Below are 23,165 nucleotides of genomic sequence, written 5' to 3'. Positions count from 1 at the left end.
AATCAGCAGCTGGGATCGACGCGGCCACGCGTGGAATAGGCGGGTTCGCACGAAGTGTTATTAGTACCGGTAGCACGCACAATAAGCCGCGCAACCAGGAGGTCGCCAGGACCTGGCTGCTGACTTAGTCTCTCCTGTCCCAGGCAAGGCACCAGTGCGCTTCCCCATGATCTGTGTCACACTTCTCTGACGAGCAAGATGATCATTGGCCCAGGTTCGGCGGTTCGCCACCGCCGCTTCCTCCTGGCAGGAACCACATGCACCAACCCCGCCTGTCTTGCATGCCGCCTTCCTACCCAGTGCCCACTGGCTTTGATCCATCGCTTACACAGCACCCCCCCCTCGGCTACTCGAGTTGCCAACCCTAATGCCCGAAGGGCAACGCACACAGGCTACACCTCGCAAAATAAACTTAATTTCGCCACCATGACGCATCTTGTATTGCGCACAATCCAAGAATACCTACTCTACCAACATACGCACGGCTTCGCTGGCCGTCAGGCTCTTGCAGGCATATCTAGTTAAAGGCAGGCATGCCTCGTGGCCTTGCACTTACCATTGTAAGCACCAACATGCGCTTTGGGCTATGTGTGTGGTGTTGCATAATGCCATGTCAGCAACCTTGCCCAGGCCTAAACTCAGTTGATGCCCCCAGTGCCTCAACCCTCTCTCTCTCTCTCACGGTCCTTGCACCAGTCTAACCACGGCATCCTTGCACCACATCTGCAATTTGGACAGCCGCACATCAATATGTCTGTCAAGCCAAGTCTCTGCAACCCGGGCCTACGCAAACCGACATGGCAGCGCTACAGGCACTGCCATGGTTTGTTTCTTAGATCCATGAGCTTTGGGTGATAAATACGGTACCGCATGTCGCTTGAAATGTGTTTCGTGCCCATTCATTACTGCGAAGTCTAGTCTCATCCACCTTATTGGTATGACTTCTCAGCAACATAGTCGGTCCTGGGATCCCACAAGGCCGAAAGGCGGGCCAGGCTACACGGGCTCGTATCGGGACAGCCGCTCCTCCAGCTTCTTGATCCTGGCCTGCACGTCACGGAAGTCAGTGTTGCGCGCGTCACGAGAGATACACACCACGCAATAGCTAGAGTTGGATCCAGACCGGCCCATAGTCCCTGACTACCAGTTTGCATTTAGCGGCAAGTCCGAGCGCATAGTACGGCTTCCCAGCAATATACGGTACACGAAAGCGCGAACGCGGCGCGCACCTCTTGCTCAGCCACCTTGGCCTGAAGTGCAACCATGGTCACCTGCACACCAAAAAAGTGTCACGCCGACGTGTAACGTGAATGTGCACAGCCGCCCCCAGCAACCTAACCGCTTGGCACGCGCAACACCCTCGTGACCCTGCATCCACTGCAGAGCCAGTGACTGCCAAGCACTCCAACCCACCTTCTGGCGGTCCCGCGAGCGCTGCTTGGACAGCCGGTTGCGAGCCCGCAGCGCTGCCTACGCCGAACAAGCACCGCAAAGTTCAGCACAGTTGCTAACAAAAGACCTCAAGTTGAGCTCCAACAGGCCCCCGCATGATCCGCGGCCTGCACGCACCTTCTTCTGCTCCTGCGTCATGTGGTGGGCGGTCGCGGTGCCGCCGCCGCCACCAGTGCTAGTGCGACGGCCGCGACCGCCGGCGCTCAGGAGCCGTGGTGCCGCCGCCAGCGCCGCAGCCGCCGCCTCAGGCGAGATGCCTGTGTTGGGTCAAGAACATGGGCGTGGAGGTTTGAAGCCCGAACTCCGAAGTGACGCAGAAGGGATGCCCGACGCCACGAGACGACCCACATGGCGCGAGCCCACGAAACGCAAGCAGCCGCTTGCCCGTGTATGCCTGCCCATTGCGCAAGCCCATGCATGCCTGCCCACTGCCCATTGCGCAAGCTCCTCACGACGCCCGGCTTCCCACGCTCATGCGCACCCAGATCAAAACCCATGCACACATACGCATGCGCGCACACGTGCCTGACCGCGCACGCCCCCGCCCGCACCTCTCAGCGCACTGGCTGTCTGCGGGTCCACCTGCAGCCCACTCTCGCCCAGGTCCGCCAGTCCCCCGCCGGACACACGCTGCTGACCAGACGCCCCACGGCCGCGGCCGCCATAGCCCCTGGGCGGCGGGCTGCCACCCCGCCCGCCACCACCATCGGACTCCGTCTGCTCGTCGTCGTAATCACTGCCGGACCCGTCCTCATCGGCATCGTCCTGATCGGCTGCGCCGCCGCCGCCGCCACTCCCAGTGGTTGCGCCACTGCCCGGCCCAACGCTGCCGCCGCGCGGCAAGCCGGGCGGTGGAGGCACGGCGCCGCCAGTTGCGCCCCCCATTGAACCGGCGCGAGCGCCGCGCTTGGCAGAAGGCTCCGCATTCGGGGCCGCTGGAGCTCCCACCGCAGCGATTGCCACCGCTGCCATTGCCTGGGCGGGCGCTGAGCCGCCGGCCAGCCTGGCTGCGGCGTCTCGATCTGCGTGTGGCATGCTGCTGCGGCCGTCGCCGGCACAGGCAGTCTTGTCGCCGGCAGCGGCGGAGTCGGGCAGTGCTCCATATGCAAACAGCCGCGAGCCGAGGCTCGAATGCATCGACAGCGTCGCATTGCTGGCCACAGCCTCGAGAGCTGCTGCCGAGGCCGCGGGTGCCCCCAATGCCCTGGCCGCCGCCGCCTGCAATGTGCCAGACAGCAGCGGGCCAGGGGCAGGCAGCAGGAAATCATGCGGCTCCGCTTTCACGCCCTCTCTAGACTCCTGCTGTTGTTGCTGCTGCTGCTGCTGCTGCCGCTGCAAACCTAGAAGCAGCTGTTCAAGAGCGTGCGAGCTCCCTGCAAGGTTGCTGCTGCCGCCGCCATTTCCACTGCCACCGCCGCCGCCGGTGCTACCAGCTGTAAGGAGCGCATCCGCCATCAACGCGGCCAGATGCTCCTGCTCAGCCCCAGATGCCGAGCCCCTTGCTACGGGCCGGTGCTGCAGCTGGGAGGGCTGCCGCGTAGCAAGAAGAGGCCCCAGCGACGCAAGCAGCTCGGCGGCTTGATCCGGCATTTCCTTACGTGCACGCTTGCGCGACCCCGCGGCTTCAGCCGCCGCAGCTGTGGCCGCAGCAGTCACCGGCGCGAGGGCAGAAGTGAAGACGCTTGGCACGCCCGCCGAGCCCTCAGCCGTCCTGGCTGCCCGCTGCAGCTGCTCCTGGTCTGTCGAAAGGTTGCCAAGCGCTTGCACCCCCATGGGCCCTGGCGCCGCCGCCACGGCTGCCGCAGCCTTGATGCTGGGCGCTGTTCCACCGCTGCCGCGACTTTGCAGTGGCTGGACCGCCGCGGCGTTTCCAGCCGGAGCAGGCGCGGACTGCCTGCCGGTGCTGGCCGGCGATGCCACCAGCAGGCTAGGAGACGCCTCAGTTGCCAGCACCTGCTGCTGCTGATGCCGGCGCAACCCCCAGTCCGCACTGGAGTCGGCAGGCAGCAGCGTCAGCGGCGCCCCAGGGGCCGGCGCTGTGCCGCCGCCGCCGCCCATCCGCCGAGTGACGCCTGCTGCCGCGCTTGCTGCGGCGGCGAAATCCTCGCCTGCTCCTGCGGCGTCCACCGAGCCCGGCTGCGGCTCACCCGCTGCCTGGAGCAGCTGCCGCGCAGCTTCCATCACGATTGCGTCGCGGTCCGCCGCCGAGCCGCCGCCGGAGGACTGCACGTGCCGCAGCCGCCCCAGTAGGCCCTCTATCTCAGCCGCCTGCGCGCGGGCGCTCGCAGCGGCTGCCATGCGCCCTGCCGCTGCCGCTGATGATGACGCCGCCGCCGCTGAGCCCTCGCCGTAGAACTGACGCAGCTGCGTGTGCGGCTGCAGCAGTGGCTGCTGTGCCGGCGGCATGCCGAGTGCTGCGCGCAGCGCATCTATATCCGCAGCACTGGCACCCGCCCTCACATCGCGGCTTCGGCTAGCCGGCGGCGGTGCTAGCTGCGGCACCGCGGCGCCCGCCATTAACGCTGCCAAGGCACTGTACCGGGCTAGTAGGGCGTCCTGCCCCTCGTCATAGGGCCTCGATGAGCCCAGTCCAACACCGCCAGGGCCGCCAGCCAGTCCGGCTACGGCAGCAAAGCCGCGCGACCGCTGCAGCGCCGCCGCCAGGGCGTCGTCGTCATGCGGCGGCTGACCGCCGCCGCCGCTGCCGCCGCCACCATCATCGTCCGCGAACCTGCGCGTGTCCCTGCTGATGAGCAGCACAGACGCTGCAGCCGCCCCCAGCGCCTGTCCGCCTGTCCCCCCGCGCGCAAGGGAGCCAGGTAGCGGCACCGATGCCTGCAGCAACGGGGACCGCTGCGGCGGAAGCTCGCGCGACCCCAGCCCCAGCCCCGGCCCTGGCCCGGGGTTCGCGTGCGCTGCTGCCGGCTCGCCTGATAGGAACGGCAGCACGCCCCGCGGCGCGGACAGCATTCGCTGTGACCGATGGCTGCCACCCTGGCTGGCGCCGGCACCGCCGCCGGCACTGGTGGCGCTCCCACCAGCGCTGTTGCTGTTACTGTTGCTTGGCTGACCGGTGACGCGCGGTGACAGCGCTGGCGACGCGCCGCTCCCGCCTGTAGCTCCTGCGTAGGCATCGTGGCCCCCGGGGCCACCGCCGCCGCCGGCTGCCTGCAGCAGCTGCTCCAGCTCCGTCCGCTTCGTAAGGCGGCCCGCGGCGAGCAGCTGCGCGGCGTGTGATGACGCCTCGTCAGCCGCCGCTGCCGCGGCCGCTGCCGCGGCGGCGGCGCGGAGGAGGCGGTCTGGCCCCACCACTCCCGCGTGCTGAGACCGGCTGTAGGCATGCCCCGGTCCTTGGCCCTGTCCCTGGCTCAACCCAGATCGGCCCCCGCCTGCACCGCCGCCGCTCCTGCCATAGCCGGAGCCAGTGGATGCGTCGAGCTCTCTGCCGGGGACCGCATCCACGTTGCCATGCGCCTGCCGCTGTCGCCGCCCGTCGTCGCCGCTGCTACTGCCAGGCCTGTCGCCAGCCGGCCCCCGCTGCGACCGCGGCATCGCCGGAGGTAACTGCCACCCACTCAAAGCCTGGAGTGCACCCACGCTTAGCTGGTCCTGCGCCTGCCGCAGAAACAGCGCGTCGAGTTGTGCCGATGTGGGCCTTGTGGGCAACGCGCTGTCGAAGCCGCCACCGTCGCCGCTGCTGCCCTGCGGCTCAGCATCTGGGGCTGCGGATAATTGCTTCATAGGTGGCGTGCTGTCACCAAAGCGTAAACACGAGGTGTGTCACGGTCGTGAGCGCCGCATTGTGTTGACGGTGCTGACTCCGCTAAAGGACCCGCACAGGCGCAGTCCGGTAGCTTGTTCAAGATTCGCTGCGAGCGTTGGTATGAAATGCGGCTTCAGTGCTCAAGCCCGGAGCCCGCGCTAATGCCCCGGTTTTGTCCCCACCAGCTTGTAAACCTGCGTTGTCACCCTTATTCACCCGTCCCATACGTATACAAAGCACGTACATAGCACCTTTCGCATATGGCGGGCGGGGCGCGCACGCACAGCGGGGGTCAAGTTTGACGAGTTCAGAATCCGTCACCGATGAACCAAACCCACTTTTCTGCTCCCTCTCGCATTAGCCTTGGTTACATATTTGGTTATGTCTCGCACACAAGGTGCGACAAAGCTGCGTATCAATGACTCCTCCTGAGTCCACAGACGCCGCACCGCCTCACCTTCGTCGTGGCAGCTCTTTCCCAGAGCACTTTTGAGAGTAGATATGTAACTTGGCAGGTCAAGGCCTAATACCTGACCTCCGGGCCCGCCCGACTTATCGTGCCGTCGCCTCACGCTCGCGGCCACAGACGATAATTGTCGACGCAAGAGATTTGGAACCACCTATGTCTCATCACCTCTGATAAATATTGCTGTGTCTGTTGCCTTTGCTGCAGACGCGATTCAAGTCAAAAACAACTTTGTGGAGCTCGTTTCTTGTGTGCAGCAGGCAAGACATGCCCAGGACAGTTTGCTATTATCCAGTATTACAACTTCAGCGGCCGTCGCCGCCTCATCATCTGTTGTCATTGTGTCCGACAATCGTCGTGGCATGGGCGAAAGAGTGATGATGAGGCACCCATTCCTAGCGTCAGATGATGTTGGAGGGGTTATCTTGGTAGGGCCAACAGCGGACTCGCCACCGGCCTCACCCTAGCTTGTCAGCTTAGGGACTCGCAAGAGGTAGTCTTATGACGCCGACCCACGGCTTAGGTGAGCAGCGCTAGCGTTTGCGGTGAGCCGGGCCTGGGGTTCCTCCCCTCTCCGGAGGCGAGGAGCATGGGGGTCATTCGGGGATCTCTCCTCGGGTGAGCGTGCGTGTCTCGTACGTTTTTGGGGCCCTGGCTTAGTCCACGGCTGTCGTCCCACATGTAACCTCTATCAGCTACCGCTCTCCCGGCCCCCAACCCCCCCCCCCATCCCCCGGCCCCCGCCCCCAACTCCCCGTCCCCATAACCCTTGGCAAGTTTGCCAAGCGCTTCAGAACGAGCAGGGCCAGCGTTTAGCGCATGACGGGTGAGCGCCACCGGCCGCTGGTATCAACTGGTATGTCCGCAACGTTACAGGAGGGGACAGTCTAAGTGTTACAACACACAGAGACAATTGAACGCTGCCGAGTCCCAGCATGCTGGTATGCAGGTTGACCGCGACCATAGCACGCATACTTCGTGTTCCACGTTCAGGCATTGCGGTGCCAACAGCCGTGCGGGGCCCACCTCGTTCGTGAGCCGTGCCATAATTACATGTGGAGAATACATTGCTGACGGCGCTTTGAACTGGCCAGCCACACATCGGCTTGGAGGGGCCGGCGGGCAAGCGGGGTCGCGTGCATGCCCACGAAGTATTCTTCTTGGCGATTGGTCACGGCGAGCTGGATGGTCATTCCCACCCTCATCTTAGGGTCTGGATGCCCTGTTGCTGGTGTATTGACAGCGCGGGCGCCAACCGCAGCTGTCTCGCCTGCAAAATTTTGGGTGCGCAGCATGCGCACCGCGCGCAGGCTTCCTTCCCAAAGGCGCGCGCATAACATGATGCGAGGCTATTTACTTGCGCACCCATGACATAAATAAACCTTAAAGGCTCCTGGATGGCCACGACAAATGGCCACACAGACGAGAACAACGACAAAAACGACGACCAGCACGAAAGGCTTCGCACAGTATGAGCAATGTGCTGATGCTGCTCAGAAGAAGGCGGAAGACGACAGGTCAAGGCGAGAGGCTGTCGCAAATTCTGGCAATTTGGTTCTGCTCTACTTCTTGCGGTGGGTGCGCTAGCGCGAATGGTGTCGACAAGTGTATGGTATGGTCTTGCATAATGAGCTGGCAGCGGCCTGTCCAAGGCAGCAGCAGCGGACCAACGCACGCTCTTGCTTCCCCCACACCACGCCGGGCCTGGCGAGTGCCGGCAACACTTCCTCGCTAGCTTTCTGTCTGGGCTTCCGGCTGACACCGTGCTCCATGGGCGCAAGCAAGGCGGGGTGATGCGCAACAAGCACAGCAAGCGTCCGCAAACTGCCGCTGACGTAGCCCCCGGGCGTTTTGGCCTGCTGACTGTGTGCTGCCGCGCAGTGAGGTGCAGCGCGATGTGGAGGGCCGCGAGGGGGCCACCAATTGGCTGCACGGCCTCCGCAATGCGGTTCGCAGCGTGCAGGATGCGCCGCTGCGCATCCGCACCAGGGACCAGCTGAAGGCGCTACGGGGCGTGGGCGACTTCACGGCCCGGGTGAGCGCCGCCGGGCATGGGTCCCTGGTCCCTGGCGACAGAAGATTGCATAGGTTACACAAGGGGCCTGCTAACGCAGTTCACGAGCCTGTGACGTGGAATGCAGTCACCCTGCTGTGGATTGCGCGCTCACGCCGCGTGCCACCTGCACCATCCAGCTACCCACACACGCCACACGGGCCATGTGCGCCACACACGCTCTTACAGCTCAATGCAATAGAATAGAAACCCGGCGGTGTGCATATGTCTGCGCTTGAATCGTTCTGTGCCTATGTTTGTATTTGGCGCCCACACAGATGGTCGACCAGGCTCTGTGGAAGAAGTACCCACCCGGGGAGCCCGACTCTGACGAGGAGCAGATCGAGCGCGAGTACCAACGAAACCAGGAGACAGCAGGGGCGGCGGCAGCGGGCGGCGCCGGCAGCGGCAGGGGCGGCGGGCGCGGCGGCGGCCGCGGCCGCGGCCGAAAGGGAGTGGCGGCAGCACTAGAGACTGGCATTGGCCCGCACGACATCCCCTTTGGTGACACACTTTTGGTCAACACGGCCCCGCTGGGTGGAGATGATGACGCGGCGGGCGGTGGGCGCGGCCGGGGACGGGGTCGAGGTCGAGGCCGCGGCCGCGGTCGGGCGGCGGCGGCAGCTGGCTGCGGCCGGGGGCGCGGCGGCGCGCGCAAGCGGGCCCGCGGTGGCCCGGACGGTGATGATGACGACGACGGCTCGGCAGACGACGCAGGGCCCAGTGGCAGGGGCGGCTTTGGCGGTGACAATTTGTTTGGGGGCCTGGCCGGGGGGCTTGCTGGAGGGCTGGGTGGTTTGGGTGGCCTGGGCGGCTTGGGCGCTGGAGGCATGGGCGGCGCTGCTGGTGGTGGGGCGTACGGCGGCGGTGGTGGGGCGTACGGCGGCGGTGGGGCATACGGTGGCGGTGGAGGTGCCTACGGAGACGATGACGACGGTGGAGGCGCCTATGGCGGCGGCAGTGGTGCTTACGGCGGTGGTGCTCATGGCGGCGGGACGCAGGCCGCGGCGGCAGCTGCTGCAGCGGCGGCGCCGCCACCGCGCAAGAAGGCACGCAGGGCGAGTGGCGCTGACGACGGCGAGGGCGGCGGCGGCCGCGGCAAGAAGGACTATGTTCCCAGGCCCGGCACCGCCAATTACGCCTTCCTGGTCCTCATGTACATGGTGGGTCAGGGCGGGGGCCTGAGGCTGGGTGCTGGGTGCTGCCGTGGTAGTTGGGAACACGCGGCAGCTGAGTGCGAGGGTGCAATGCAGCTCGCGCGTGAGGACGGCGTGGTCCCTCAGCCCCATCGCCCATGTACTGAGCCGCAGACACCCTCTTTCATGGTTGCCTACTCCGCCCCACCCTTGCCCACTCGCGAAGCTTCCTGGTGTCCACTTCGGTACATTCCTCTGTACCAATCTTTGCAAACCCCCATCCCCAACCCCAACCCCGCCGACCTCCTCTCAGGCCAAGAAGCGCGACGGCACCACTCACTGGACCAAGGAGGACCTCATGGCGGCGGCGCAGGCGAGCGGCCTGGCGGAAAAGGACATCCGCGGCACCAAGGACCTGTCCGCGCCGGGAGGAGGCGCCAACCCAGCCAACTTCTATGACGGCTTCTCCTGCTTCAGGGTGGGGAGTCGGGGTCGGAGCCACCGGGGGGGCGGGTGTCGGGGCGGGGGGCCGTGTTTCGGGGCGGGGGCCCCAGAGTTGGCGGAGAATCACTGCTTGATGTGGGGCAGAAGGAGGTGTAGAACTGTAGCTGGGTGACATATGGCTACCTTTCAGGAGGGGCTAAAGCTTCAGCGGACACCGTGGGCTGTCTGTCTGCCTGGAAATTGCAGAGAAGTAGCAGAGTGGGCAGCGACTGCAGCTACCTTTACCTGTCATTGAGGCGCGCACTTGTCCGTCCGTATTGGCACCCCCGCCGCAGGGCATGATCTCCAAGGACCCGCAGCTGGTGCTGGAGCGCACCAAGACCAAGGGCGTGCGCGGCAAGGACTACTCGCTCACCAACGCCGGCTGGGCTCTGGCGGCGCGAGTGTACAAGTCCGCCGTCAGGCGAGTGCCTCCGACTGCGCGTGCGCGCATAATTGTACTCAATATACGGGGGAGAACCAGCCCGTATTTGTGTATACGCATACGTGTATGTGATTGTGCACATGTGTGCGTGTCTTTGCGTTCTGCATTGTCATTCTCCACTCTACCGCGCATGCCTCCACTAACATTGACATGCACGCGCTCTTTAACAATCCACCGCCGCCTCAACCCCGCCGGCCACTGTGCCGCACTTCCACCGCCCCCGCCGCCCCACAGGTACCGGGAGGTCCAGCCGCTGCCGGGCCTGACCGAGGCGGCTGTGCACTCCGACATCACCACCTACTGCAGCCTGGAGGGGCTGCCGCTGCTGCTGGAGGCATACCCCGCCGGCACGCCCAAGTCCAACAGGGGTGGGTGGGCGGGCGGGTTGTAGATACCAGCCCAAACTCAACCGAACCCAATGTAAAAGAGCGAGGGGGGAGTAGCAGGGGCACACGGCACGGGCACGGCAGGTAGTTCTGTGCTGGCAGGCTGGCGGGATAGGGGCGGGGCGAGTGGCCTGCAGCTGTGGATTGGTTGAATGATGTGAGGCGCGCTGGGGCTTACGTTGCATTTGACAAAAGCCAAATGGGTGCAGACGTGGGCTCAGGGACAGCGGGCCGTGGCGGTGTTCATGCATGACGTTGCGTGCTGCGACTTCCTGCGACTCCTGCGGCTCCACAGGTCGGGCGTACACGGGTTTCGTGCCGCCGCCGCGGTCGGACAACGGCGGCGGCGGCGCAGGCTGTGGCGGCGATGACCCCGCCTCACCTGCGGCCGCGGCAGCAGCAGGGGCTGCGGGGGCCGCGGGGCCATCGGGCCGCGGCGCGGCGGGGGCATCGGGAGGGGGGGCGAGCGGGCGGCGGCGCAAGCCCAGTACAGCAAGAGCCGGCAGTGGCGGCAGTGGCGGCGGCGGCCTAGGAAGCCAAGGCCAAGGTACCGCTGGAGGCGGTTACGGTGGTTACGGTGGTTACGATGACGGTGACATTGTGGATGTGGATGACGGTATTGAGGACCTGGTCGGCAGTCAGAACATGTGGGGCGGCAGCCAGCTGCAGCGGCAGCAAGGAGCGGGCGCAAGCCAGCAGCAGTGGAGTCAGCACGCAGCAGGCGCAAGCCAGCGGCACGCAACAGGAGCGGCGGCGGCGGCGGCAACAACAGGCGCAGGGGGGACTGGGGCTGGGGCTGGGGGATGGCCAAGCGCCGACTACGGCAGTGGTGGCAGCCAGGCGCATGGGCACAGTACACATGACATGGCTGGCGCTGGCCCAGGTGCACAGCCGCCGCGCCGGCTGTCTGCCGCAGCCGAGGCCGCCGCCCGGGCAGCGGAGGCGCGGGCCGCCGCCGCGGCGCCCCGGCCGGCGCCGCCCCCAATGATGCCAGCAGCGGCAGCAACGGTGGCGGCGGCGGCGGTGGCGGCGCCAGCGCCGCCGCCGCCACAGCGCGCGCGGCACCAAGAGCCCGAGGTTGTGGACCTGCTAGACAGCAGCGATGGAGAGGAGGCGGAGGACGCATACGCCCGACCGCCGGCGGCCAAGGCGGCGCGCACGCGCCTGGGGCCCGCCGGCGGCCACAACCTCAACATCAACGCCCAGCCCACTGCCGCGCCGCCAGCAGCTGCCGCCGCCGCCGCCGCTGGAGCAGTCGGAGCCGGAGTCGGAGTTGGAGCTGGAGCGGGTACCGCGGGCACAGCGGGGCTGTCGCTTGCGGAGCGGCTGTCGCAGCGGCTGGACCCGACATTGCTGCCTCCTGCAGCGGCCATGGTGGCGCCGGCCGCTGCCGCTTGTGCTGCACGCACTGCCGGTGCCGCCGCGGCTGTGGCTGCGGCTGCGGCTGCGGCTGCGGGGCGGGCGCCTGTGGACGCGGCTGTGCTTCGGCGGCTGGTGGACGACATCGGGCACGACGAGCAAATGGCGCGCAAGGTAAGGAAGGCCCTTCGACCATTTCCTCGGCGGCTTACTTTGTGCTGCATTACACGCTTGCTTGCAGCGGTGCCTCACGCACTCTGGGCCCACTCGACCCACATCACACCCACAACAACATCACGGCCGCCTCCGCCCACTGCCCCTGCTCACCTCCCACCAACCACTCGCCACAGGCGCTCCGGCGCACCGGCGGCGACTACAAGGCCGCCCTGAACCTGCTGGACTTCGGCCGCCTCAGTCCCGCCATTGAAAGGACTTTGTCGTCAGACCATGAAGCGGCAGCAGCCGGCGGGCATGGAACCGGCGCCGGCGGCGGGGACGCGGGCTTGGGTGCAGACTTTGGATTCTACGGCGGCGTGGGTGCGGGCACAGGGGTGGCGGCGGGCACGGGTCCGTCGTTGCAGCAGCTGGCGCAGGAGCGGCGGCAGCGGTTGTTGGAGCGCAGCGGCAGTGGAGCAGCGGCAGGGCCCGGCGGTGTGGGTGTGGCGGCGGCGGCGGCGCAAGGTTTTCCGGGGCGAGGGCACGGCGACGTGGCGCGGGTGGGGTCTGCAGGGCTGGGCAGTGAGAACGGCGCTGGAGGCAGCGGCCGCCTCGGCCACCTACTGGGTACCGGCAGCGGCGGCGGCAGTGGCGAAGTGCTGCCAGGCGGCGCGACGAGTGCAGTGGGCGTGGTGGGTAAGCCTCCGCTGCCGCTGCTGGTAGACCTGACTGCAGCGGCAGGCGCAGCAGCAGCGGCGGCGGGCGGAGCAGGGCGAGGCGGGGCCAAGCGACCGCCGGCGCCCTCGGTGGCCCCGGCGGCCGGTGCCGGTGTCGCGGGAGGCGGCTTCGGCTCCCAACCCGATGACGCGGTGGTGGCGGGCGCCGTCCTGGGCGGCTCTCAGCGGCTGCAGGACTCGCAGGGAGGGCTGGGGTCGCAAGGACTCGGCAGCTCGCAGCGAGCGGGTGCGGAGGGGCTAGGGTCTCAGGGTTTGGGCGGCTCGCAGCGTGCGGGGTCGCAAGGGCTGGGGTCTCAGGGGCTGGGGTCTCAATTTCTGGGGTCTCAGGGCTCGGACCTGCTCCGAGCCGGCTCAGGCATGGGCTCGCAGCGCGCGGGCTCACAAGACTCCGAGGGCGGCGGCGACGGCGACGACAGCAAAACGTGAGTGGCAGTGGCAGTGGCGGCCGTACGGGCCGTGTCCGGGCGTGCATGTCGTAATGCGCGGGTTTACGCACGCCGCATGCGCCACACGCCCAACCCCTAAACGGGACTCTTCCCTAAGGGCTTATCCTCGAACTCATGCCGGCAAATTGAACTCGTTTCCTGCTCACTCGCCCTCCTCACTCCGCCTCCTCACTCCTCACTCCGCCTCCTCAACCTCCTGTTTAGGCTGCTGAGCTATGAGTGGGCGCTGCCGCGGCTGTGTGAGGTCCCGGCGGTGCATGGCGAGCTGGCGGTGCGCCTGCCGCCGCTGGCGCCGGGGCAGCGCTTCGAGGACGTCTACGAGGTGGGTGGTGGGTGGCAGCTACTCAATAGTCGTAGGCTCCAACCCAAGGTTCACGGCGAGTGGTGGGGCTTGCTTACACCATTCTAAGAAAGAAACAAGAAACCCGAGGATGCGTGAGGCAGCGCTATCTATGCAGGCCCTGCCAGTGCCATCGCCATTGCCAGTGTCCAATCCTCCCCAACTCCGTCTTGGCTGGACTGCTGCCGCGTGCCCTGCATCCCCGCGTGACTCCTCCTCCTGCTTGCTGGGAATGGCGCAGCCAACCCGCCTGCCCCTGACCCCCTTGGTGTCCCACTGCTCCTCCCTAACTACGCAACAGCTGCCTCCCCTCCCCTCCATCGCTTGCAACTAACGCCTCTGCCTGTGCTCCACAAGTTTAGCCTGGCTTGGTTTAGCTTGGGCTGCTAGTTACAACCCTCCTGGAACCCTCCCCCCCCCCTCCCTCCCTCCCTCTTCCTCCCTCCCTTCCTCCCTCAGGTGGTGCTGGTGGTGGACCAGCGCGAGAAGGACCGGATGGTGGAGGCCGTGCGGCGGGTGGCGGCGGGGCAGGGGCTGCGGGTGGCGGCGGGCGTGACGCTGGGCGTGGGCGACTTCCTGTGGGTGGCGGCGCGGCGGGGGTCGCGGCTGGACCAGCGGTCCGAGTGGTGCGTGAAGAGGAAGGGGTTGAGTGGGTGGGTGGGTGGGTGGGGTGGGGGTGGGAGTGGGCATCGTTTGCTCTTGGAGGAATCGGGACGCAGAGGTTGGGGGTGGGGGGGTCTATCGGAAGAGGCTGTCGGGCTGTGTGATTGCCTCATTGGTGGGGCGGTAGGCTTGGGATGGGTGCGGCGGGATGCTCCACCCACCCAACAACCAAACCACCGCGTCACGCACGCCACAATCTCCACAGGTACGTGCTGGACGCGGTGTGTGAGCGCAAGAAGGCGGCGGACCTGCTGGCCAGTGTGCAGGACCGGCGCTACGGGCAGCAGAAGTGGCGGCTGCAGCGCTGTGGGCTGCGGCGGCTCTACTACCTGCTGGAGGAGCCAATCGAGCAGGAGGGATTTACAAGTGAGGGAGGGAGAGGGGAGAGGGAGGGGAGGGGGAGAGAGGGAGGAGGAAGGGGCTTTAGGGACCGGGAGGGTGGTTGAGGGTGTTGCACCCCTTGGCAGCCAGGCGGGCCACCACACGGCGTCCTAGGCGTGCCTTCCGTCACCCGCTTCCGAGTGGCACTGTGCTCCCCGCTCTCCGCTCTCCCTGCCCCGTCCACCCCCGCACCTCTGCTGGCCCTCCTCTTACATTATCGCCGGCGCCGCTCGCCCTGCCACGACGCCTCGGCCCCTCCCATACGTATTTTCGCTTGCAACCAACGCCTCTGTCTGTGCTCCTCTACTTTAGCTTGGTTAGGTCAAGCTTGGGCTGGGATTCACAACCCCTTTTTCTCTCCCCCCTGTCCCTCCTCGCGTCCGCAGCCACGGAGCAGCGCACCATGCGCACCTCCATCCAGTCGGCACTGCTGCAGGGCTTCACAGTGCTGCGCACCCGCAACGCCGACGACACCGCGCGGCAGCTGGCGGCGCTCACGCGCGCGCTGGAGCGGCAGTGCCGCGCCCGCTCCGCGGCGCTGCTCGCCGCGCAGCGGCAACGGCAGGGCGCGGCAGTAGCCGCAGGAGGAGCAGCACGAGGAGCAGCAGGGGCAGGAGGAGCAGGAGCAGGGGCGGTGGAGGAGGCTGACGCGGATGACCCGCTGCCCACGTACGAGGCGTGGGAGGAGGGGCTGAAGAGCACCGCCGCCGACATGAAGGTGGCGGCCATGTGGGGGCTCATGCTCACAGCTGTGCCGGGTGAGACGGAGAGAGGCGGGGAGGTGGTGGGTGGGGGAGGGTGAGGTGGGGAGGTGTGTGTGGGGAGGTGGCGGGAGGGAGGGAGGCTGTTTGAGGGAGGGAGGCTGTTGGAGGGAGGGAGGCGGTGCGGGTGGGGCAGCGGGAGGTGGGCGGTGGGAGGGAGGCGGCCCGACAGTGAAGGTCCCCGCAAATCTAAGTGGGTTGAATGCTGATAGTGCCAATGCCGGTGCCGGCACGGGTGCGTGGTTTTGGTTGTGTGCATGGCTGCTGTCTCCGCATCGCCCTGCCTCGCTCGCCTTCTCGCATTCCATGGTCGCTGCTGCAAGGCATTCCGCCATTACTTTCCCGGCCGCCCCTCGTCCGACCGCCGCACAGGCATGGGCGACGTCGCTGTGGGCAAGGTGCTTGCGCGCTACAGCAGCCCCGCACAGGTTCGTGGGTGCCCGGGCCGGTGGGCAGGCCGCGCCCCGCAGTGGGCTGTGCTCCGTAGGGAAGGGACCCCCTGCCCTTGCCGTACCCCCTGCCATGTCTTACCGGTATCATCCACGCCCCCTCCGTCCGACGGATTCTCTTGGCTCCGACGAACCCTCTTGACGATGTGGGACTTACGTACGGCACTCAGGGCATCCATACAACCCATTCCTCTCGCTCCTCCCCAACTCAGCCCAGCCCAAACCCAACCGCCACACACCCTCGCCCCCACCCACCCCTTCACTCCTTAAATAATCATGAGTGTACCCCCCCATACATACACACACACATACACACACACACACACACACACACACACACTCCACCCCGTGCAGCTGTGGGAGTCGTACAAGGCCGCCATGCGGGCGGCGGCGGCGGCGGGGTCGGACCCGGGGGCCGCGGCGGAGCAGCTGCTGGTGCCCGAGGTGGGCGCCCGCCTCAGCGGCCAGCTCTACCGCCTGCTGTTCAAGAAGGGCGTGCCGCCGGAGCAGGTGGCGGCGGCAGGCGGCGGCGGCGGCGGCGCCGGGCGGTGATGGGGCGGTGGATCGGCGGGGTCTGTGCACTGAGAGGATGCGGCGGCGTAGGTTTCTACCGTATTTGTGGGAGCAGGGCACATGCGTCAGGGTGCGTGCCGGCATGATTGCAGGTGCTTGCAGTGCCACATCCCGCGCATGCACGCAGCACAAGCCAAATATCGCCTGCCGTACCCCTACGGCTACCCGGGGCTGGATGGGGCGCGTCATGCTTGTGCCAGCACATGCATGCTCACGGAATGGCATGTTTGAGGTGTCCACGCACGTGACGACATACCGAGGCAATCGGGTGTTTGGTTAATTAGCGACTCATCTACACATGCTGTTCCAAAGTGTGCCTCCTGGCGTGTTTTTGGGGTCTGGCATGCGCCCCAGCCCGCCTTCAAGGCTGGAACCAAGTGTAACTGACTCTTTGCGCCCTGACACGCAACCCAGCGGCGCGCCATTAAATTTTGAGAGCGTTTGCTGTGAGAAAACGCTGGTCAAAGCAGATGCACTTTGTGGGGTGGGTGAACGAAACGCGTTGACTCTTATGTTGAATAATAGCCAGCTCGCCCAGCACCTTTACTTTTTTGCAAGCGCCAAGATCGGCCGAAGGGATGCACAGCGCGGGACCAGTTCGCCCATTGTGCAACCTCTCCAAGGCGCCTATGCGTGATGCATCGTATATAATGGATAGATCAGGATGATCTGTATTCTATACGCGCGCACGGCTCCCCTGAAGCGCAGCGAGCGAGCCAAATGCACCACTAGCAAGCTTGCCCGCGGACGCGACTTACTGTGCATTGCTGAGATCATCGGATGTATTGAATAAGGATCTATTTGTAGAACTAATTATGTGCGCACAGTGCTCCCTGCTGACTGATTGACTTACAATTTCAGACATCCTTAATCGCTCAACCTTTGCGGTTTGGCATTCGTCATAATATATTTGGAAGCTCTCTATGTTGCTGGTGTGCTGGCCGCGGCCTATTCGCCCCAAACGTGCCTGACCGCCGCGCGCGCCTGACCGCTTCGCCGTCCGTTCACGCGCGAGCGCCCTGCTGTATGGGGGGGGGGGGGGGGGAGAGCGCCCCCCGAAACCCCCGTGGCCCCTCCCTTTGGCGTAGGAACACCGCCCGTGCTTATATGCTGGTGCCTACACTACCGTGCGATGCTTGCATCCCGTGCGGGGGGAGGGAGTGCCCCTCCCCCCGCCAATGCCCCCCCCCTCCCCATCGGCGCAAATAAACTTCCGCGAAGATGAGTGGCCAGGGGCTGAGTTGTCGTGGCATAGCTCTTGCGGGCCCATTTGACATTTGGGACAGAGGCGTTTGGGGATGCAGACATTCCCATTCATGCATGCATCTCCCAACCTGTGGGACAATACGGAATGCAGGATACGCACTGATGCACAACACATTGCCGGCGGGCAGACCCTTGAATCGAATATTGAAGTCTAGAGAGTGAGGTACTTTGATCTCCTTAGGGGGGTTTCACATGTGACAACCCGGTTTCGGTGAATCCACCTGGCTTCGGCGAAGCCAGGGGCGAATCCGATTCACATGCGGCTGCCTCGAATCCACCTTGGGTGGGCGCCAATCCAGCTCTGGAAGGGCCGAATTATGTCTCCGCATACAATCCCAGCGCTCCCATACTCTTATTTTACACGCATAGTGAGTTCCCGATGCGTGACTCGCCCGCAACCGCGACATGCCGAGTCCACCTCGCTCCATACACCGCCCCCGAACATATGTATGGCACATATAGTGCTTTGAAGCGTTTTTGTTGCATAGTTGCTGCGATCACGGTGTAATCCTCGTGCAGGAGCTAGGAAAGCCCAACATGTCGAAACATGCGAGGCGTGCGCGCTCATGGAGGATGCTCTAGCCCCGCTCCCACCTACAATATAATAGTATGAAGATCATAACCATTTTGATGGAGGCTGTCGCAACTAAGCGCACTCTGCTCCACAGCACACAGCAATGCTCGTCGCCGCGAGGGTTTCGGCCTCCAAGTGGTTGATATCACATGATTGGAGTAAGAAAATAGTATAGAAAATTTCAGACGTCTCGAAACTAAGTATGTGTGTTGGGCGAATCCGGGCTGCGGACCCGGATTCGCGAGCTGGCTTCGGACCTGGTTTCGGGGGTGGTTTCGACCTGGTTTCGACCTGGTTTCGACCCGAAGCTAGCTTCGCATGTCACATGTGAAACCCCCCTTACAAATGTGCGGCACTGCGGCCTGCATGTACCGTATGTGCACTTATCCACATCATCTGCTGGGTTTGTAGAAGGCATGCCATGACAGCGTGGGCCTGGCTGGAAGGTGCTTGGGGGTTTGCGGCGCGCGGCACGCAAGCGAATCGCTTGGTACCGTACTATGCGTGCCTGCGCATGCGTGCCTTCCAATATGCCAGCTTGTTCCGTAGCCGTGCACATTTCGCTTCAGGGGCTGCGTGGCCCTGGCCTGCATCCGACTCGGTACCTGACCCAGTGCCCTGACCCTCTGCCCCAGCCATTGGTCCCAACTCAGCCCAACTTAGCCACCCAACTCTGCCCCCGTCACCGGCTCATTCAGTAAACTTAAAAACAACCCCCGAGTTTCATTCTTGAGTGCTGGACCCGATCAGCCATTCGTAGGGTTGCGCCGGGTCTTAGGATGAGAATTAAACTTAGGAAAATTCTAATATATTATAACCGTATTTTGTAGAAGGCCCAAGCGACCGGGTTTAGAACCTGGGATTGAGAAAACACGGATTGGCTTTGAATCTTGGGGACAGAAGCGCGCCAAAGCAGAGGAGTGGGGAGGCGGAGACTAGCACTGTGGCTGCCGCATACCGGCATGCGTCCGTGCGCATGTGCAATGGCTAACGGGCTCCTTTGACAGGCTGCTGATGACGGGTCTAGCGTGACCAGCGCAGTCAGTATGGCTGTATCTGGGGGGCGCATACCCAGTTCAGCCTGGCCTGTGCACCCCGCAAACGTGCCGACTTTTGCAAACACCTGGGTGCGCATCAGCCGTTGACTTGCCAAAGTTTCAGCAGCGAACTCCCCCTAGGTTAAAAGTTACGGACCTCGTTCTCATGCTCATCCTAATGATCTAATTTAGTTCTACATTATTATAACGTTAGAAGGAATTCCATTCTAAGGCCAGGAACAACCCTAGCCATTCGTGCTGTAGCGCCATCGCCGCCGTGAGCTGGCCCGCCTGCAGCTGTACGGGTGGGTGGGAAGCACGGGCGGAGATGGGAGGATTCAAGACACGTTGGAAGCGCAGGCCGCCGGAGCCCCTCACCCTACTCGGTGTTTGTTCATTCCAGTTCAGGTTCTGTGTCAAACGTGCAAGCGAGGACATACCAGGCCAGCAAGCCAGCAGGCACACACCTGCTTCCGCAGGTCCTTGCCGGCGTCGTCCAGCTCCACCCAGCACAGCAGCTGCTCCGCCACCATGCGCAGGTCTGAGCGGAACGTGTACTTGCCGCCGTCTTCCAGCGTGCGCTGGCTCCAGGCCCGCAGCGGGTAAGGCTCCCCACTACAGGCACCCAGCCAATGTCGGGCAGACGGGCACCATGCGGATCACCATAGCTCCCAGTCTAATCAGGTGTAACATCCACCTACGGTTTCGGTCACGCACGTCTGCAAGCCCATGCTACGCTGCTCAGGCGCATCTATCGTGCATCCTTTCGCACCTCGTCCGTACCTGCAGTCGCAGTTGTTGAGGCCGACGTGCTCCAGGTCCACCAGCAGCCAGCGCATCTCGGCGGGCAGGAAGATAACGTTGGCCCACCGGACGTCACGGTGCACGAAGCCTGCACGTCACCGACCCAAACAAGCACACAGGCGTTGCACCTTGCACGCGTAAAAAGCTTTCCATCCATGTGTAGCACAATACTGATGGAATTGATGGTGCCTGCCGAACACAGGCGCCCAAATGACACAGTCCACCACTACCGACACGTGGATTCATTCATGCCACTCATCTGTACCTTCGCTGTGAAGCGCCGCAAGGCCGGCCAGCACGCCGGACACCGCACGCGCGAGCATGCGCAGGCCGTCGGGTGGGCCGTGGCAGGGATTCCCCACCGGCGCCAGGTGCACGGTGTACACGTCGTCCCGCAACTGCGGGCCGCCGACGTGCCCGTCGACGTCGTACACCTGGATGATGTTGCGCCGGTGCTCCGCCTTCGACATCTTGCCGTACACGTCCTGCAGCAGCTCAAAGCTGGCGTACGGCGCCTGCTCAACTGAGAAGTTCTGGATGGACTTGCGGAAGAAGCCTGCATGTTTGGGGCGGGCGCGTTGGGCGCAAGTCATGTTAGCGTCGAGGTGCGCGCTTCGCGCGAGGCATGCAGCAGCGCTGACAGCAGGATTATCAGAGCCATGCTTAAGGACGGGGTGAAACACCTGGACCCACACCGAGCTATGTACTTGTACCTTGCAGCACGCAATAGGTGCGCAGGCCGTCCGGCGAGCGCGAGATGCAGCCGGACGCCACGGGCATGGCGGGCGCTTGCGAAGCGTAGCCTGCCAGCAGTCGCCAGATGTTGAAGGAGGCAGTCAATGCCCGCAGCCGACCCAGAGCCGTGTTGAGGTCCAGCTCACCGCTGATCGGCGTGGCCTTCACGCCGTATCCCGACCTGCAGGCCAGCGCAAGCACACACAATATTTCCGCAAGCTCAAACACGCCCACTCGGGCCATGGTACAAAGCGCATGGCACTACAGCTTGAGATGCAACTACTACAAGAGATTCCCAATCCAACCCAACAACGCCTCACTCGGGCTGCTGGATGCAGAAGAACTGCGGGGGGCAGAGCGGGCAGCGGACAGGCACGACAGGGTTAGCAATGGATGTACGCAAGAGCATGCATGCTTCGGGGGGACGTGTTATGAGCCCGCACTCGGCCAGACTATGAGCGGGCCCACCCACCCACCTGCAGAATGGTCCCTGCCGCGGCGTAAGCCAGCATGCACGGCGGCCGCTTGCCCAGCACCAGCCCAGCTGCCCACACAGTCGAGATCTTGGTCGTCAGCTCATGGATTGCATCTCCAAGCTGAGCCGATAGGGCCTTTTCCTCACCCTTGAAGACCAGAGCACCGTCGACCCAGCACAGGAAGTCAGGTCGCAAGCTCTCGACTGCACGTCGCAAACGGCACATGGGCCAGCCACCATGGATGGCGCATGTTTATCGTCAATGCGCTTCTGCGGGGACCTGCCGCAGGGCAGGTCAGCACGCACACATGCAAACGCAGAAAGCGAATACCTACGTGTAGGCCCGCTTGCATCCGGCGTGTTGCGGTCCATCCAGATGTGCGCCCCCGCCGGCAGGCGCTTCTTGATGAGCCGCAGCGTGTCCTCCACCACAATGCCCGTGCTGCGCGCAGTGTACACCTCTGACCCGTCACGCGGCTCCAGGTCCATGACATTCCGGACGTGCGAAGCCAGAGCATCCGCGCTGGCGGCCTGTCACAAAGAATACATACACACGCGCGCGAACGCACCGCCCATCAAATTGCAGGTGGGCCCGCACCGCATGGGTGAGCCTGCGAAGCCAGCAGGTTGCCCCACCCACCGCGTCAGAGGCCGCGGTCGACACCAGCGGCCCCTTCAGCTCGCCATGCTGCATGAACAGGCGTGTGGCCACAGGCTCTGGCAACGGGAGGCCAGGGGTTATCGGCTCAGCCAGCAACTGCCGTAACTGGGAAGCGGAGCCCCACAGGAAGAGCGGGTCGAACGGCGGCAGGCAGGTCTTGAGGTACGTGGTCGTGGTGTCATCTGCGCGATGGAATGGACCGAGAATTGGCTATGGCTTCCCACATAGCACACAGTGTGATCTATCACACCCAGATTTGAAGTACTCACTGACGACCTTGACGGCCATGGATGCGCCATCTGAAGGCAAGGAAACAGCCAGCTTATCATCGGCGAGTGTTCCCCGAGTCAAGACTACGTTCAGTGATCACTATGGTATAGCGAACAATAGCGCGCCCTTTGGACCCCATCGGAAACCCTTCCCAACGGAAACCTTTCGCTTATAGCACGCAGGTCTGGAGGTCGCCGCGCTGGACCTGTGCCTGGGTGGCGCAGACAACTCACCGCTAGATGCTGCCATGCTACCAGAAGCCAGCGCTGCGACGAAAGTGTGTTTGGAGCGGGCGAGGTTGATATTATGGGGGTGTATGGTCACAATGTCCCAGTTTGTGACTGGCGTGCATTGGCATGGGCAGAGCCACCGCGCACACAAACCCCATATGCCGCACACGACCACACAACCCCCGTGCCCCCGTGCGTGCTGCCAGTTGCACTTCGGTCACACACCGCTCCAAATGCGCACCGCTTCGGACCACTTCCCTATCACCAGTGTCACCGCTCCAGCCCCGGCCCCCGCCGCCGCCCCCGCCGCCCCCGCCCCCACCCGGCCCCCGCTCCCGCCGCGCCCCCGCCACCCTGCCCAGTGCAGAGCCCGAAACAAAGCAAGTCCCGTGCACCGAGTGCACCGTATGCGTTTGAGGGTGCATAGGTAGGAGATGCACGGAGGCCAGTGGATTGCGCAGCATCCGAAGTCCCCAGGTCTTAACAGTTTTACCTTGCATCCGCATGAGCTCCTCCAGGGCCGCCAGCTTGTCGCCATCAGTCCTTTTGCAGAAGATTAAGTCCCGCTGCAGCGGTTCCGCAGCGGAAAGTGCACCCGCAGCCCTCAGAATCCACGAGTTATTTCTTGCAAAGATCTGTGCGAGCCTTTCCAGAGCTAAGGTGCAGCGATCACGCTCCTGTTGGTCCATGGTCCATAAAGCTGCACAAGTGAGCCAGCCTTAAGCGAACGCCTGGTGGACACAGAGACGCAGCTAATTCAAGTGCTGCTAGCAATAGTAATGACGCTCCAACGAAGTGTGCAGGCTTGCCGGGTTTTGCCCCAGTGGTGGCGGGAAGTGGAAGGAGCAACCGTGTTTTAATTAATGCTTTGAAGCGCCCAGTGATTTCAAGTCGGTCCTCTTGCAGGCGACTGAGGTGCTGGTTGTAAGGTAAGGTTTGCTGAGATTGGCGATTTGGCGGTGGTGAATGCGATCACCGGGCTTGATAAATGTTTGGCGCATGTTGCTACAAATGAAACTTCAATGGTTTGCAGCATCCTCGCGACGAAGACAACTGTTGTCGCC

The 23,165-nt window shown here is 64.2% G+C and overlaps 3 protein-coding genes across 3 annotated transcripts; 1 reads left to right on the top strand and 2 right to left on the bottom strand.

Moving 5' to 3' along the window:
• Positions 1–48: 48 nt before the first annotated feature.
• CHLRE_12g555000v5 (uncharacterized protein) lies at positions 49–6,003 on the bottom strand. The gene is made up of 6 exons (XM_001694110.2): positions 5,673–6,003; positions 2,004–5,321; positions 1,570–1,709; positions 1,414–1,470; positions 1,230–1,271; positions 49–1,047 (listed from the first exon to the last, which is right to left on the bottom strand). The coding sequence occupies exons 2-6, from the start codon at positions 5,191–5,193 to the stop codon at positions 997–999; spliced, it is 3,480 nt and encodes a 1,159-aa protein (XP_001694162.2). The 5' UTR covers positions 5,194–5,321; positions 5,673–6,003; the 3' UTR covers positions 49–996.
• Positions 6,004–6,673: 670 nt separating this feature from the next.
• Positions 6,674–17,569, top strand: CHLRE_12g555050v5 (uncharacterized protein). Its single transcript, XM_043069073.1, has 14 exons — positions 6,674–7,255; positions 7,563–7,716; positions 8,013–8,897; positions 9,184–9,348; positions 9,650–9,777; positions 10,033–10,166; positions 10,480–11,717; positions 11,894–12,858; positions 13,087–13,204; positions 13,682–13,848; positions 14,091–14,251; positions 14,653–15,024; positions 15,400–15,455; positions 15,831–17,569. The coding sequence occupies exons 1-14, from the start codon at positions 7,092–7,094 to the stop codon at positions 16,026–16,028; spliced, it is 4,905 nt and encodes a 1,634-aa protein (XP_042918924.1). The 5' UTR covers positions 6,674–7,091; the 3' UTR covers positions 16,029–17,569.
• Positions 17,570–18,216: 647 nt separating this feature from the next.
• On the bottom strand, positions 18,217–23,113 carry CHLRE_12g555100v5 (uncharacterized protein). The gene is made up of 12 exons (XM_001694112.2): positions 22,595–23,113; positions 22,105–22,137; positions 21,871–21,900; positions 21,581–21,783; positions 21,276–21,471; positions 20,942–21,144; positions 20,786–20,808; positions 20,444–20,646; positions 19,996–20,286; positions 19,710–19,818; positions 19,394–19,541; positions 18,217–19,223 (listed from the first exon to the last, which is right to left on the bottom strand). The coding sequence occupies exons 2-12, from the start codon at positions 22,118–22,120 to the stop codon at positions 19,137–19,139; spliced, it is 1,509 nt and encodes a 502-aa protein (XP_001694164.1). The 5' UTR covers positions 22,121–22,137; positions 22,595–23,113; the 3' UTR covers positions 18,217–19,136.
• Positions 23,114–23,165: the final 52 nt, after the last annotated feature.

Source organism: Chlamydomonas reinhardtii, chromosome 12, assembly GCF_000002595.2.
Source record: "Chlamydomonas reinhardtii strain CC-503 cw92 mt+ chromosome 12, whole genome shotgun sequence".
Taxonomy (NCBI): domain Eukaryota; kingdom Viridiplantae; phylum Chlorophyta; class Chlorophyceae; order Chlamydomonadales; family Chlamydomonadaceae; genus Chlamydomonas; species Chlamydomonas reinhardtii.
This window is presented reverse-complemented; position numbering and strand designations above follow the sequence as displayed.